This window comes from Eschrichtius robustus, chromosome 10, assembly GCF_028021215.1.
Source record: "Eschrichtius robustus isolate mEscRob2 chromosome 10, mEscRob2.pri, whole genome shotgun sequence".
In the NCBI taxonomy this organism is placed as follows: domain Eukaryota; kingdom Metazoa; phylum Chordata; class Mammalia; order Artiodactyla; family Eschrichtiidae; genus Eschrichtius; species Eschrichtius robustus.
This window is the reverse complement of record NC_090833.1, coordinates 92,698,677-92,713,837: the sequence shown is the minus strand read 5'-3', so window position 1 is coordinate 92,713,837 and position 15,161 is coordinate 92,698,677. Positions and strand designations below refer to the sequence as shown.

The 15,161-nt window shown below is 37.4% G+C and overlaps 2 protein-coding genes across 5 annotated transcripts in view; one reads left to right on the top strand and one right to left on the bottom strand.

Moving 5' to 3' along the window:
* Positions 1–15,161, top strand: part of CENPP (centromere protein P) — a 228,467-nt gene that overhangs the window by 165,651 nt on the left and 47,655 nt on the right. The gene's annotated exons all lie outside the window — the stretch shown is intronic.
* Positions 1–15,161, bottom strand: part of ECM2 (extracellular matrix protein 2) — a 36,325-nt gene that overhangs the window by 12,195 nt on the left and 8,969 nt on the right. Inside the window, exons 2-6 of one of the 3 annotated variants that reach the window (XM_068553282.1) lie at positions 12,915–13,227; positions 9,032–9,220; positions 6,292–6,861; positions 3,869–3,984; positions 2,082–2,217 (exon numbers count right to left, since the gene is read on the bottom strand). In XM_068553282.1, coding sequence (XP_068409383.1) covers positions 2,082–2,217; positions 3,869–3,984; positions 6,292–6,861; positions 9,032–9,220; positions 12,915–13,203 — 1,300 coding nt within the window. In that variant the 5' untranslated portion in view covers positions 13,204–13,227. The remainder of the gene's footprint in view (positions 1–2,081; positions 2,218–3,868; positions 3,985–6,291; positions 6,862–9,031; positions 9,221–12,914; positions 13,228–15,161) is intronic. The other 2 variants (XM_068553283.1, XM_068553284.1) reach the window with 2 other exon arrangements.

Here is a 15,161-nt window from a genome sequence, read left to right as displayed (position 1 = left end):
GCTGCATCCAAGATCCATGAAACTGGATTTCCCATAGTATCCAAATTGTTTTGTTTCTTCACACCTTTGTACATACTGCTTCTCTCCCTGGAGTGCCCTTCTTCCCCACTTCTCTGGAACTATATATATAAAACCTGAAGGGTCATGAGGGAGCTAACAGAAGTGCTACAGGCCACTGATGGTCAAGCCAGGGGCTTCCACCCAGAAAAGTAGTGTCACAGTACTGGCAGTGGCCTGTGCTTGGGCTTGCCTTGCTCACTGCCAGCCAACCTGACCATCCACAGCAGTGGGACTCACAGGAGCTGAGGAGCCCCAGTGACTACAGCAGTCGAGAGAAAACCCAGTACCTGAGGGGCCAGCATTAGAGCAGAACTAAGAACTCAGTACCTGAGGGACCAGCCCTGGAACGGGACTAAAGACACAGGCCAAAGAGAAGAGGAGCCTTTGGGCCACACACTACAGGGGCCTCTCTGGACAAGGTGACAGTGCAGAGGCTCCTCACTGGCCGCCTGCACAGGGCCAAGGCCTGTGAGGTGCTCAGACTGTAGAGATGGGAGGTGGATCGAGGAAGAGGCCAGTTCACCCTGGAACACAGTCAACCCTCTGGGAATATGGAAATTTTTTTATGAGGGAGAAGTGCGTGTGGAGAAGCAGTTGTAGGAATGTGTGAGAGCACCTTCCAAATAAGGACTTAAAACATGTCATTTTGATAACACTGCTAGAAATACCATCTCACATGTAGATCACATATAACCCATTAGTACACTTGTCCTAAATTAAGTGTTCCTTTGGCTGTTTCACCTAGCAGTTAGAAATTGAACTTTCTAATGTCTTTTCCATATGACAAAAGACCTTCAAATTTTGTTTGTTAAGTACCCCGAAATCCATCTGGAAATAGAGTATTTCCATAACTCTGTAATCCTCAGATTTGGCAGTTCTCATTATTGTTTTTTCCCCATCACCAGAAGTGTTTTGTCCTTATGAAGTTTTTTGAGGAGTGAAAGGAAATAATGGAATTGTTTTATTCCTTTAAAGGCTTGGTTATCAACATTAACCTAATAAATATATTTCAAATCAAATAAAAAATGTTAAGCACTATACCTCAAGAACTACACTAGACTGTTAGGAAGATAAAAAGAAAAATTAGGCAGTTTTTGTCTTAAAGAAGCATATAATCTAATCAAAGACATAGCTAGAATTCACGAAAAGGTAAATATAATACTGCCTTTTTTATACAGAGTTCATAATATGACAACTTTAGTTATCCAGCTAGTCCAGGAACAGTCTTAAGAAGAGTAAATTCCAGTTGTATCAAATGTACAGAATGTGGGGCACCTTCACTAAAGCACATCCATGGGAAAGCCAGGCTGTCGTGGCAACCACACACCCATGGACATCATTTGTCTTGCCCTGTGGGGTGCATGTGCCTCATGGACAAGTGCCAGAGCAACTCTCTAGGGAACAAGGCTGTCAAAGCCAAAGTGACTGCCATATAGAGTGCATGTGCTAAAGTTTATGTACTTTGTTTGTAGGATTACCCCTCAGCCTCACATAGTATGCTCATTTACTTATATTTTATGCATAATTCTCATTTGCCAAAACATGTCAAGTTAAAAACTGCAGAATGTTGAGAGGCAGTGGGAGTTGTGTATGGGGTGTATTGAGCATCTAAGGGTGATTAAAGGAGACCCGTTCAACAGCCATGATACTGTGTTATCACCACTGATACCAAAAACATCGGTACAAACACAGCACCAGAACACTTGGCTGTGTGGGGAATGTTAGTGTAACTCTTAGGATATTATGGATTTGTAATTTAGTTATTGTATTGTGAATGATGAAAACCTGAAATCACTGTAAGTTTATTTATAAAATGCATTTTTAAGACAACGGGCAGTTTAAAATACATTTTTTAAAGTTTCACCAGTCAATAGTTAAAATAAATTTTATCAACTTAAATGGTAACATGACCTAAAAAAATTTTACTAGCTATTCATTTAGCAATATTGCAAATAAAATTTCCACACAACTACAGAAGAAAGGTTATATGGACACATATCATAAAGTCAAATGTTAAATACCTGATAAACTTTCTTCATCAATAAACTGAAGATTGTTCTCATTGATTTTAAGTTCTTCTAATGTAGATGGTAGTTCTGAAGGAATCGCTACCAAATTGTTTCCATCCATATTCAGGCGCATTAAATTCTTTAGAAGCTTAAAAGGCAAATCTCAAAATTACTTTTTTATCTTGTCACAGATGTACAGTCATATATGTCATTTAATGGTCAATTTACGGTAGTTACTAAAGTTTCACAAACCTTCAGTTGCTCAGGTTTAGACAAGAATCCCCATATTCTCCCTGCCAGGTAGATGTTGGTCCTGTTAATAGCATTTATTCCCTGGTATTTTCAGCAAACTACGTTTGGTGATTTTTGCATCACACTCACCCATATTTTTATGGTGACTTTAGAAAGCAAGAGAAAGCTCCTATCGCCACTGGACCAGTCATATTTTCCTAGATCTTAGGTTTTCAACTTCTCAGCAGTAGACACAAAGTTAATTAAATCATGCAATAATCTGAATCTGTCATAGATGCTAACAAGACAGCAATTTGAACCCTTTCAATGTGTTTGTGAACTCAGTTTTCCATCTATACTAAGTAGAAACAGAGTCATAAAACAGCACTAATGATTGTGGAAATTCTTCAAAATTAAATGCTACAAATGTCACAAACTGTTTCTGTATGGTACCCAAACAGTTTTGACTGTCTGGAGAGTGCATTTCCACATTTGTAGTCACATGTTTGTTGACCAAACTAACCTACACTACCGAAGTTACAGAATGATTTACATCAGTGGTGCTCAAAGTCAATTTCAGCAGTTTGGAAATGGGACAGAGAATCCCAAAACAAGAAAAAGGTAATTTCCTGCAGTGTCCTCTTTTTTGATCAAATACAGGAAATGCACAAGTCTCAACTGTTGTTCTATCAGAACGGCTAGCATGAGGCAGGACTCCAGGTCTTTCACATGAACGTGGACACCAAGTGTCTGGAGCTCTCTCGTCTGCAGTCCAGAATCTATATGAGAACCAGGAACTGAGCTTGTAAGAGGCCAGTGATTTGTCCAAAGAGTGGACAGAAGACCATCCAAGGGGATAAAGGTTGACCTCCTGGCATGTAACTTGTTTTACTTGGGCTTCTTTAAGCGCACACATTTATGAGTATTTGTTTACACACACAGACCCCTCCTTTCTTCTGCCTTTGTTTTTCTGAAAGTCCTTGATACTCTGTTTTCTCCCTTTTAGAAAAAATTTTTAATTAAATCTGATTCTTTCAAAGGTTTACTCTATGCTTTTCTCTTTCCCTAGCGTATCCCCATGTTAATTTTCATCTGAGCCCATTTGTTTTTCTAGAACCCCCTCCTGCTGAAGTATCCTTTATCAGATTTTGCAGATAGCACAAAATAAGGAAGCTTTGTCTTGCTGGCCTGAAAATGTTAATAGAGTTTCCGGATAAGCTCTCCTTTTTTCCCAGAAATACCTCATGTACTAAGAGACCATATTTCAACATGTTTTCTGCTACTTAGGGAGAAACTCCTCTATAAATTCAAAACATTAGTTTTGTCATTCATGCTGTTGTGGGTGCTTTAAGGACAAAGCATAGAATAAACAGCTAGAAACCTATAAAACAATATACTATATTCAAGATAAAACTTGAATACAGTTTAGGGACATCAGAAACTTTCTTCAGAGAAAACTCCAGTAAAACATTTTACTTTTCCTTCCTTCTCCATCTCCACCCACTGACAGTACAAGTCATGAGAAAGCCATCCACGTGGACTGTTAGAAGTCAGAGCATGTTATTTACCTTGAATGCTTTTGGACCTATGCCTGAAGAGGTGACATTATTTTTGCTCAGATCAAGCCTTTCCAAATTCGGTAATCCATTAAATGCTTCATCCGGAATGGAGGTGATAGAATTGCCTAGGACACGTAGCAATTGTGTTTTAGGCCTATGTGCCTATAAATACATGTATACATGCACATGCATAGATAGCAAAAGAGAGCTTTATCTGGAGGAAAACGCAATACTTATAGCAAGGACAGTATGTATTATATAAGAAAATGAGTGTTTAGAAAAAAAACAAGACTGGGACTAGACTATTTCATATGGTCAAAATTTTCACTCTTAAGGACTTGTCATGCTCTAGTACATCATCTTTTAGATGAAGCTGCTTTAAAACAGCCAGGATGTGGTTTGGTAGACAATTCTGTTAACGTTATGCATTTTACAGCAAAGATGTGTTTATGGAAGGTGCTATAGAAACTGATTTTTATAGTTATTTGTATTTCCCTAATGACATTTCCTAGACCCTGGACCAGAAATATACTGTTTTTTACAATGAAATCTTGGGCATGTGACTTGCCTTCTTTGAGCATCAGTTTCCTCTAAGTAAGAAGCTTGGGGAGATAATCTCTCAGATTGCCTCTAGATCTTATGTTATAGTTCTGTGACTTCAATCTATAGAAGTTCCTGCATGCTTTAATTTATGGGGTTTTGGTTTGGCATTTAATTAAGTACAGTAGTCAACGATTTTTAAATACAGAAAATGAGCTTATCAGAAATAGTGAGTACTATAAAAATCATGTGGTGACCTTCTTATAAAACCAAGATACTGTGACTGAGCATAGGTCATTCATCTTTCATAAGACTTTAGACTTTCACAAATTGTTTTGTTTTGTTTTGTTTTGTTTTGTTTTGTTTTGTTTTAATGGCAGAGCACACCTGGCATGCAGGCTACAGAAGGAGGGGGCGTTGCTGGAGCAGGACACTCTGGGCATGAGAAGAATTCCTTAGGAGATCATGTGAACATGGTATCAGGAAGGCCATAACACCAGAAGTGTCCTATTGCAGACTGGCTGTCCTGATTAAAGGGGTCAGGCTGTGACTACTGAGTATTTATTTATACGATCATTTATTATTTCTGTGGTAGTTTATTTCTGTTACTTCCCCCAAGACACATCTGAAACCCCACTCAGATTCTCTCACCCCTGCATCTTCAGAGCCATCCCCAGCATGGGCCTTATCGCCAAGACTCATTCATTGTCCCAGTCTCCCCACCAGCCAGCCTTACACACGTATCTGTCCTGCCATTCCTCCACTCAGAGCTCTTCCTGGCCCTATAAGAACATGGGCAAAAAGTCTGGACCACTCCATGCCTACCACAATGGCTAAAACAAGGGGGAAAACAACAGGAACTCTCTGATATTGCTGGAAGGAGTGTCACAGCCATTTTAAGGAACTGTTTGGTAGTTTCTTATAAAGTTAAACATGCTTTTACTGTATCACTCGGCAATCCCACTCCTGGGTATATACCCTAGGAAAAAGAAAACTTAGGTCGGCACAAACATCCATATGTGGATGTTTATAGCAACTGTATGCATAATTGCCCCAAACTGGAAATAATCCAGATGTTGTTCACCTGAGACCTGTGGTCTATCCAAACAATGGAACGCCACTCAGAAGTAAGGAGGAGCCAGCTACTGATAAACGCAACAACCTGGATAGCCCTCAGAAGCATTATGATAAATGAAAGAAGTCCAGCTGAAAAGGCTACATACTGTATGATTCCATTTCTATGACATCCTAGAAAAGGTACTCTAGAGACAGAAAACATCAGGGCTGGTGAAAGGAGGGACATGAGAGAATTTGGTGAGGTGATGGAAATGTTATATTTGGTGAGGTGATGGAGATGTTATATCTAGATTATTGACTGTAAGCATTTGTCAAAACTCAAAGCATAACAGGGACTTTCCTGGCGGTCCAGTGGTTGAGACTTCACCTTCCAATGCAAGGGGTGCGGGTTTGATCCCTGGTTGGGGAGCTAAGATCCCACATGCCTTGCAGCCAAAAAAACAAAACATAAAACAGAAACAATATTGTAACGAATTCAATAAAGACTTTAAAAATGGTCCACATCAAAAAAAGAAATCTTAAAAAAAACCTCAAAGGATAACATGCTAATAATGTTTTACTATATATAAATTATACCTTATAAAGCTGGCTTTAGAAAAAAGTCAATGGGAAATCATGGTTTGATTTGGAGGAATTTACTTTATACCTGACGGTGCTATTCTGCAGTAAACACCTATCTCTTCTGCAAAGTTTTTATGTTTGAAGATTGTGAAATTAATCTGTTTGGGGTCAATTTATATTATAAAATTAAAATATAACATTCATAGGACAATGGGAGTTAACCACAAAATCAAGCGAACGTCAACGTCTCTTACCTATGAGCTCCAGACTTGTTATCTCTGGTGCTGTTAGCGGTGGTATTTGTGTGAGGTCGGCGCTGATACAGGAGATGGTTTTGTATGACAGAGAGCACCTGCTTGGCAGAGGTGGTATGCCTCTGGGGGTAGCTGGGATTGGGAGTTGAGAGGGCATCCTGAACATATCTCCTCTGACGGTGTCATCGTCATCCTCGTCCTCGTCCTCATCCTCATCCTCATCCTCATCCTCATTCTCCCTTGCTGGGTTTCTGTGTTGATGGGCCTGCCTCCCCTCCTCTCCAGGTCTCTGCTCTCCCCCTTCTCTGCTCTGTCCCTCATTGGGAGGTCTCCCCCAATCTCCAGGTCTAGGGATCTTTTCCTTTTGCTCCCTATCTTCATCTTGTTTAATTTCTTCTTCATCCTCCTCAAATTGCAGTTCCTCTTTTCTCAGTGCTGGATGCATTTCCACCCAAGGAGACGGCTGTTGCTTATGAAGTAAACTGGTATGTTCTCTTTGTTCTGAAGAATCACCAGAAAATTCAGTTCTGTCATTTAATGCTATACTACTGAGTAGCAAATAGGAGGCTACTGACCACATAAGGAGAAGACAGCAGGGGCAAGTTGTGGTATTAATGAAAGGAAAAATCATAGTGAAAATTAGGTTAGTAAATAATATTCTCTCTAGGTATATGAGTGCAGTTTAAATGTGAAATGCATCTTGAAATCTTTGTTTGAAGTTTTAATAGAAATAAATAAACTTTATTTCTGTTTTGTAAGACTTTATAGGCAATTCTTGTTTTTCCTTGTGAGCCTTAATACTTATTTTTACTAAAGTATCATGCTATCTGGTGACTAAAGAGGGAATAATATTACCATATGTTGCTTACCATAAGCAGTCCTATTGTGAGATTGTAGTATGATCATATGTGATAACTTTATAGTAGATACTGTTCAGTTAATTGGGCTTATTGATAATGTAAGAATTTGTACACTGTCAGACATAAAAAAGTGAAAGAGATGTACATTTTACTTGTTTATGGTAGTGAAATCGGCTTTTATTTATAGATTTATTATATCTGTCTGATTTTCTTTCAGCTCCATGGGCCTAAAAGCATCCTCTGAAATTTAGAGTTATAGAAAATTCTCTTCTGTTTTCCTCCCAGACTCTGTACTTAAATTATTTTTACTGCTTGAGACCTATAGAAGACGTCCTGGACTTAAATGATGTTTCTTTAACCTAGACATATGCACAAGAGTATTTTTTATTATTCCATGATGATGATAGCATAATATATAATCGTAGAAAGTTTATCTACATTTGTATTTAGCTGTTATTATCTTTGGCAGAAAGTGGGGAAGACTTGACAAAGACCAGACTTCAGACTCACCCTCCGAATGAAGAGTTTTAGGGAAAAGTGAGCTCAGTACATAGATTTTCTTTCATCAAAATATAAAAATTTACTTAATCATTTCCATGATTTTATTTAATGCCATACGTAAATCACCCCAAAAAAAGAACTCAAAATATAATTATGTGAAGGAATTACTTGAAATTTCAATTCAGTATATATTATAAAGTTTGTGAGTTATTTTTTTCACATCTCTGACAGAACATGCAAAAGGAGAATAGGAAAAAATTAGCAAAGTGAAACTAAAACTATCATATTGAAACATTTAAAATCTTTTCTGTATATCCAAGTTTATTTTTCCAAAATAACCACAGCATTTCAAGAATAATAGTTCAAGTCCTTTGAAAAATGTCTGAGAATTTCTGGATCTTGCCTTTATAAATCTTGTGTTTCATATCCCAAGGAGTCCGTTTCATTAAACACTTTTGTTTTCTAACATTTTCTAAAGTCATAATAGCTTAGTAAAATAATTAGTAGTATACACCAAAATACAGTTCCTAAATGTTCTGAAGTTCTTCCTGGTAGGAGACTTTTGTAGGTAACCACCCTGTGATCATCCTGTGTGCGTGGAAACAATCTACCTTGATCATAGGCAACAGAAAATATCTGTATCCCTTCCCATCGAATTATTTAACACGTATTTATTTATTTCATAAGCTATCGGCCAGGCTTTTCTTGCAGGAGTCCTGAGGCTTCCTCCCTAGAGTCCTCTACTGCATCAGCCTCATAGGATAAGGCACAGTGAGCAGCCAACAAAACCTCATAGTGTGATCTTTCTGTGCACAGCAGTGCCACAAAAGAAAGCCACTGCTCCAGGGCCATTGCCCTTTATTTCCCTAGGATTACCTGAGCAGTAATGACTGCACATAGACTGGGAAAACTGGGCTTTATTCTCTCTAGATGCAAGCCACTCCTCCCTTTGTTCACCATGAGTTCTTCATCTTCATTTGGGTTAATAACTGTAAACACACTGAGTTGAATTAAGTGAGATAATGCATGTAAGGAACTAAGCAGAGCTCTTCACGCATACTAAGAACATGGGAGCTGTTTGCTATGTAAATTCTATCACTACATCTGTAATGCTGTGAGTCAAATGTGGAATGTGATCTGGTCTGAGTTTACTCATTCTAATAGAGCTAGAACTCTAAAGCCAAGACGTTTTATTTTTCTCTCCCCTATCATGCAATTTCCCAAATAATTTCCATGTTTATCATCATTGTGCCAATATTTTAAGTACCCTGATGACTAGTTTATCATAATTTAAAATTTAAGGTAGTGACAAAATAAAAACAAATGGAAGTTAAAGACTAAATCACATGTAATATTTTGTTTGGGCTAAATATTTGTACCAGTATCAGAGCAGACGGGGCAGCATTCTCCTTCAGGTGTAACTGTTTGGGGGCACATCTGAGGGTGGCACTTGGTCTCATCACAAAGGACTCTTCCATTTGAGCAGAGGCAGGTAGTGCAGGGCTCAGGAGACCATACAGCTTTGTTATACATGGTCATCCCATTTGCCAAACAGTGTCCTTTCTTTCCTAGAAAAGAACAGTAACATTTAAATTCCTTGTATGGTTACTAGCACTTGTGAATGGAAGTGAGCCCAATGTGATAGAGCCACACAAGAATAACATTCTATGTTCTTTCATGCATAGGATAAAAGTATCTTACAGATGTAACCCTCTGAAATGCTTTTCACATGCTGTATTCTCAACCCCTCTTACTTAGGCTCTGAGAGTGACCTCCTCATGGTAACTTGAGCCTGAATCGTACTTCCATCCTGCATCTGTCAGGATGGCTAAGTTATACAACAGCAACAAACAACCCCCAAATCTCAGTTATTTCTTGTTCCTGCTAGGTGTCCAATGTAGATATTGTTTGTCAGGACAAAAAATAGGCTTCATCTCCAAGCAGGCTGCCCTGATGGCCGCAGCAGTGGGAATGTGAGGTTGCAAATAACACACAACCTCTAAACATGTCTAATTACATTGACCAAGGCAAATTATATGGCTACATCTAACTTCAGAAGAGAAAAAGCAGTATAGTTCCATCACGTGCCAGAGAGCAGAGAGCTGGAACAGCACTAATGATGAATGAGCCCACATTGTACCCTTCCTGATGTGCAGATGGAGAGGTGAAATCAGACTGTATGCTTGTGGTGCTTTTTACGTTGAATTCTCGATGAGACATTGCATCAATCTTTTTTTTTTTAGAATTGTTGTGTTATTGAAATACAATTCAAATACCCTTTTAAAGTACACAGTGCAGTGGGTTTTAGTATATTGTTTTCTCTACATATGGTGTTGTAGATACATGGATAAGTGTGTCAACTAAGCAGGCCATTAGACAGTCAATTTGAATATTAGAGGGGATGTTTTCCTTCCAATCCTAGTGTTATTCCTGATAACTCTTTTCCATCTGTTGAGCCACTGTCCCCGCAAATGAGCTCTCACATTTGTCCCCTTCTTTCCCTTACTGCTGTGTCAGCCCTATTCAAGCCCTACCCATCTCTCATTTGGATACTTACAGTAAACTAATCCCACCCATCCAATTTCTCCCCTGGAAAAAAAATAGATATAATCAGGAGTTGTCTCCTGATTATAAAAGTACTATAGTGTATCAAAATTCCAACAGCCTTTTTTGCAGAAATGGAAAAGTTAATCCTCAATTTCATAAGGAATTATAAGGGGCCCCAAATAGCCAAAAAAAATCTTGAAAGAAAAAAAAAAATTTGAGGACTCACACTTCCAGATTTCAAAACTTACCACAAAGCTACAATAATCAGCTTATATCAGTATGGTACTGGCATAAGGATAAACATATAGACCAGTGGACTATTGAGAGTCCAGAAATAAACCCATTACATCTATGGCCAATTGATTTTTGACAAAAGTGCCAAGCCCATTCAATGGGGAAAAAAGTTGTCTCTTCAACAAATGGTGCTGGAACAACTGTATATCCATATGCAAAGGAATGAAGTTGCCCCCTACCTCATGCCAAATATAAAAATTAACTCAAAATGGATCAAAACCTAAATATAAGATCTAAAATATAATATTCATAAAATAAAGCATGACCTTGGATTTGGCAATGGATTTTTAGATATGATTCCGAAAGCACAAGCAACAAAAGAAAAAAATAGATGAATTGGACTGTATCAAAATTAAAAATTTGGTCCATTGGAGGACATTGTCAAGAAAGTGAAAGGACAATGTACACAATGGGAGAAAATATTTGCAAATAATATCTGATAAGGGTCTAATATCTAGCATATACGTGAAGAACTCTTATAACTCAACAACAGAAAGCCAGCCCAATTAAAATATGGGCAAAGGACTTGAATAGACATTTCTCCAAAGAAGATATACAATGAACAATAAGCACATAAAAAGATGCTGAACATCATTAGTCATTAGGGAAATACAAATTAAACCACAGTGTGATACCACTTCACATCCACAAGAATGGCTATATTTTTTAAATGGAAAATAATGGCAAGGATGTGGAGAAATTGGAGTCTTTGTATATTGCTGGTGGGTATATAAAATGATATAGCTTCTGTGGGGAAGATTTGGCAATTTCTCAATAAGTTAAACATATAATTACCACATGGCCCAGCTCCTAGGTATCTTATATTCCACTTCTAGGTATATACCCAAGGGAACTGAAAACGGGAATTCAGGTAGAAACTTGTACACAAATGTTCATTGCTGTGCTATTCACAGTAGCCAAAAGGTGGAAACAACGCAGTTATCCATCAATGGATGAAAGGATAAACAAAACATGGTATTTCTCTGCAATGAGATATTATTCAGCCATAAAAAAGGAATGAAGTCCTGATACACCGTACAACATGAGTGAACCTTGAAAACGTTATGCCAAGTAAAAGAAGTCAGACACCAAAGGCCACATATTATAGGACTCCTTTTATGGTAAATATTCAGAATAGGCAAATTCATAGAGACAGAAAGATTAGTGGTTGCCAGGGACTGGGGGGGAGGAGAAAATGGGGAGTAAGTGCTTAATATATATGTAGTTCCCTTTTAGGGTGAAGAAAGTGTTCAGGAACGAGATAGTGGTGATGGTTGCACAACATTGTGAATATACTTAATGCCACTGAATTGTACACTTTTAAATAGTTAAATGATAAGTTTTATGTCATGTGTATTTTACCACAATTTTTAAAAAAAGTACTGTAAGACCACTGGAAAACATTTTAGGACAATTTAGAAATCTTTAGTATACATCTTCTATACATTTTAATGCACATCACCCTATACTGCATATTTTTTAAAACAGATTTCAGATCACATTATGCATACTACTTTTCAACCTTTTTATTTTCTATTATTATAGCTTGGATATCTTTCCACTTAATTAGGGAAATTGACCTCATCGTTCTTTAAGAGTTATGGGTTCACTATAATCATCATTTTAAATTCCCTGCCTCTAGTCTCTTTCTTCTCTCAATCATGTTGTAAATGTGACCTAAATCGTCTATTTTCATGGTAATTGTATGTTATTTCTGTTAACTTCGTGGAAATAACATCATTTAGAAGCATTTGGTTTTCTTGAGACAATGTATGAAGTATTGGTCACAGAACATTATGTGGTGATACATTCTTTTGTCTTTTGAAAGTTTTATGTAATGGTACCATATGTATAATACAATTACTTTTTCCTTCCAAACCTGGAAAAATGTGGACCATTAAATATTAGTGTTTAAAAATGCCTAGTTGAAATCTTCGGAAGAATTTCCAATCTTTTCAAACTTTAAAAATTCAGTAGTTTGGTCTATATAAAATAAATACAGTGGCTTAACTTCATGTTTGGTTGAAAATATTTAATAGCCATGAGTTCATAGACTTATCTGAATCATTTATTTCTATATCCTAGATGATCTATCATGATAAATGAAAAAGCAGTTTTGACATGTATATTACTATATTATGATTACAACTATTTTAAATACATGGCATAGTAAACAGACTAGAAATAATAAACCAAAATAGTAACTATGATTTTATAAATGTAGTTATAGGATAAGTAATATTTTTTCTGTTTTACAATAATTTGTATTATAAGTATATTCTATAAATGGTTTTTTAAATTATTTCAAAATTTATCTTTGTAGATTAAACCAAAAGATAATATAATAACTTGAATTTTTTTTAAAAAAATTTAACTCTTTTTGGAGTTTTTCTCTCTTCCTCTCTCCTACTGTTTTCTTACCTGGTAACACATTATAGCTTGATTCTACTCCAGGAAATCTTAAAAAGGATTCAAACTTTTCCTCCGTACTATAATCCAAGTTAACCATGGGAAGTGTTGCTGCTGGTGTAACTATCCTCATTTGCTTAATTCCAAGCTGTCTACTGGATCTGTGGATGGGCGAGGAACTTTTTCTCTGTCTTCTATAATACATCTTCCTTCTTTCCTTCCTAGAAGTTTCTTCATTTTGTCCAAAGTCAGTTTGAAAAATGAGAAGCAGAAGAAAACAATACAAGCTTGAAAACTTCATGCTTGCTTTTTCACTATTTGATTCCTAGGATGAGAATGAAACAGAATTTCAGAGTTAGTGACTAAATTTTTACCTCTGAAAATTGGCCTATAATTGCCTATATCCCTCAGCAGCAAGTCTGTGAGATATAACACATATAATATATGGGCTCTATGCTATAGTATTACTGCCAAGTCAGAATTTAGAATTTTTCTGTCAGAATCAAATAATTTTTAGTACTTTATTGCTAGACCAGACATGAGCAAACTTTTTCTATAAAGAACCATATAGTAAATATTTTAGGTTTTACAGGCCATGCATTCTTTGTCATAACTGCTCCACTCGACCCTTGTAACATGAAAGTAGACAATATGTACACAATTGTGTACACAAATTCCAAAACAGGCAGTGGGTCAGACTTAGCCCCCAGGCCATAGTTTGCCGACCCCTCTCTGGACCACTGTGTTGTAGGTTTTCAGAGGTTACTCAGGAGGTTTCTCTCCACCTCTCTGCCAAGTCATTCTGTGACTAACATCAGCCACAATTCATTTTCCCAGCTCTTATATTTTATTATTTTATTCTCTAGTGTTATAATTTTCTTTGTTGGGGGGAAAGAGCATAATTGCACCAAATAAAAATAACAGCAAACTAGTATCAGTTATAAAGAGGTAAGAGGGACAAAGAGTAACTTGTAATCAGCTGGTCTCAAGAGCAGTACAGGGCCCTGCACATGGTGAAGCTGAAAAACATATTTGAGAAATGAATACTTTTTCAAACCTTAACCATGGATTAGCACAGAACAGAAGTCCCTGAGAGGGGGAAAATCCAAGTTGAGCTCCTGCTCACTGCCTGGAGGGAGTTCCTGCCGAGGCTGAAGCCCAGGGTGAGGACCCAGTCAGAGCCCAACAATCTCCCTGAGTTGAAAAAAAAAAAAAAAACCTGGGGTCCTGGGGATGCCAGAGAGGCAAGAGTTTGCAGAGCAGAGCACAGGGAGGTGAGAGCTACCCTGAAAAAGACTTCCAAAGATACCAAGTCTTCAACCGAGTATGATTAGCACATTTGTATGAGTAAACTACTCAACACTTGAGAAAGAACTACCATGAAGGACAAAAAGAAAAAATCCTTTGGGCTAGAAAAGGCTGGGCAGACTCTGTGTGTCCACCAGTCATAGTGGAGAACCTGTACTGCAAAGGGCATCAGGCAGAGTGCTCAGAAGGGCATCGGCACATCAGAGAAAACAATTTACCCTAGACTAATGGCTGATCTGATCCCATTTACAGAACTGAATAGCAAGCCTCCAGAAAGGATCAAACTGTGTGCAACAACTTAACTATGTCCCAGAGCACCCAACAAGTACTGGGAAATCCAGCAAAAATGTACTAGGCACACAAAGAAACAGGAATTGTTGACCCATGATGAGAAAAATCAATCTATTGAAACCCATCCATAGCACAGCTGACATCATTATTCAGTAGGTCATTAAAAGTTATTAAAACCATAATCTGTGTGTTCAAGACGTAGAGGAAAGATATTTAAAGAAATCCAAATTGAACTTTTAAAGATGTAAACTACAGTGTGAGAGAGGAAAAACTATACTGCAAGGGATGAATAGCACATTAGACATTGCAGGAAAAAATTAGTAAACTTGAAAACATAGTCCCAGAAATTATCCGAAATGAAACACACACACACACACACGACCAGTAAAAAACATGAACAGAGCATCATCAAACTGTGGGACAACTTCAAGAAGATCAATTTATGTCCAGTTCCAGTCCCTGAAGGACTAGGGAGGCACAAAAATATTTGAAGAAATAAAGACTGGTCATTTTCCAAATTTGATGAAAACTATAAACCCACATACCCAAGATCAGTAAACCCCCAGAATAAGAAATATGAAGAAAATTATGTCAAATATTCATCATAATCAAATTGCTTGAAAACCAGTAATAAGGGGAACATCTTAAAAGTGACCAGAG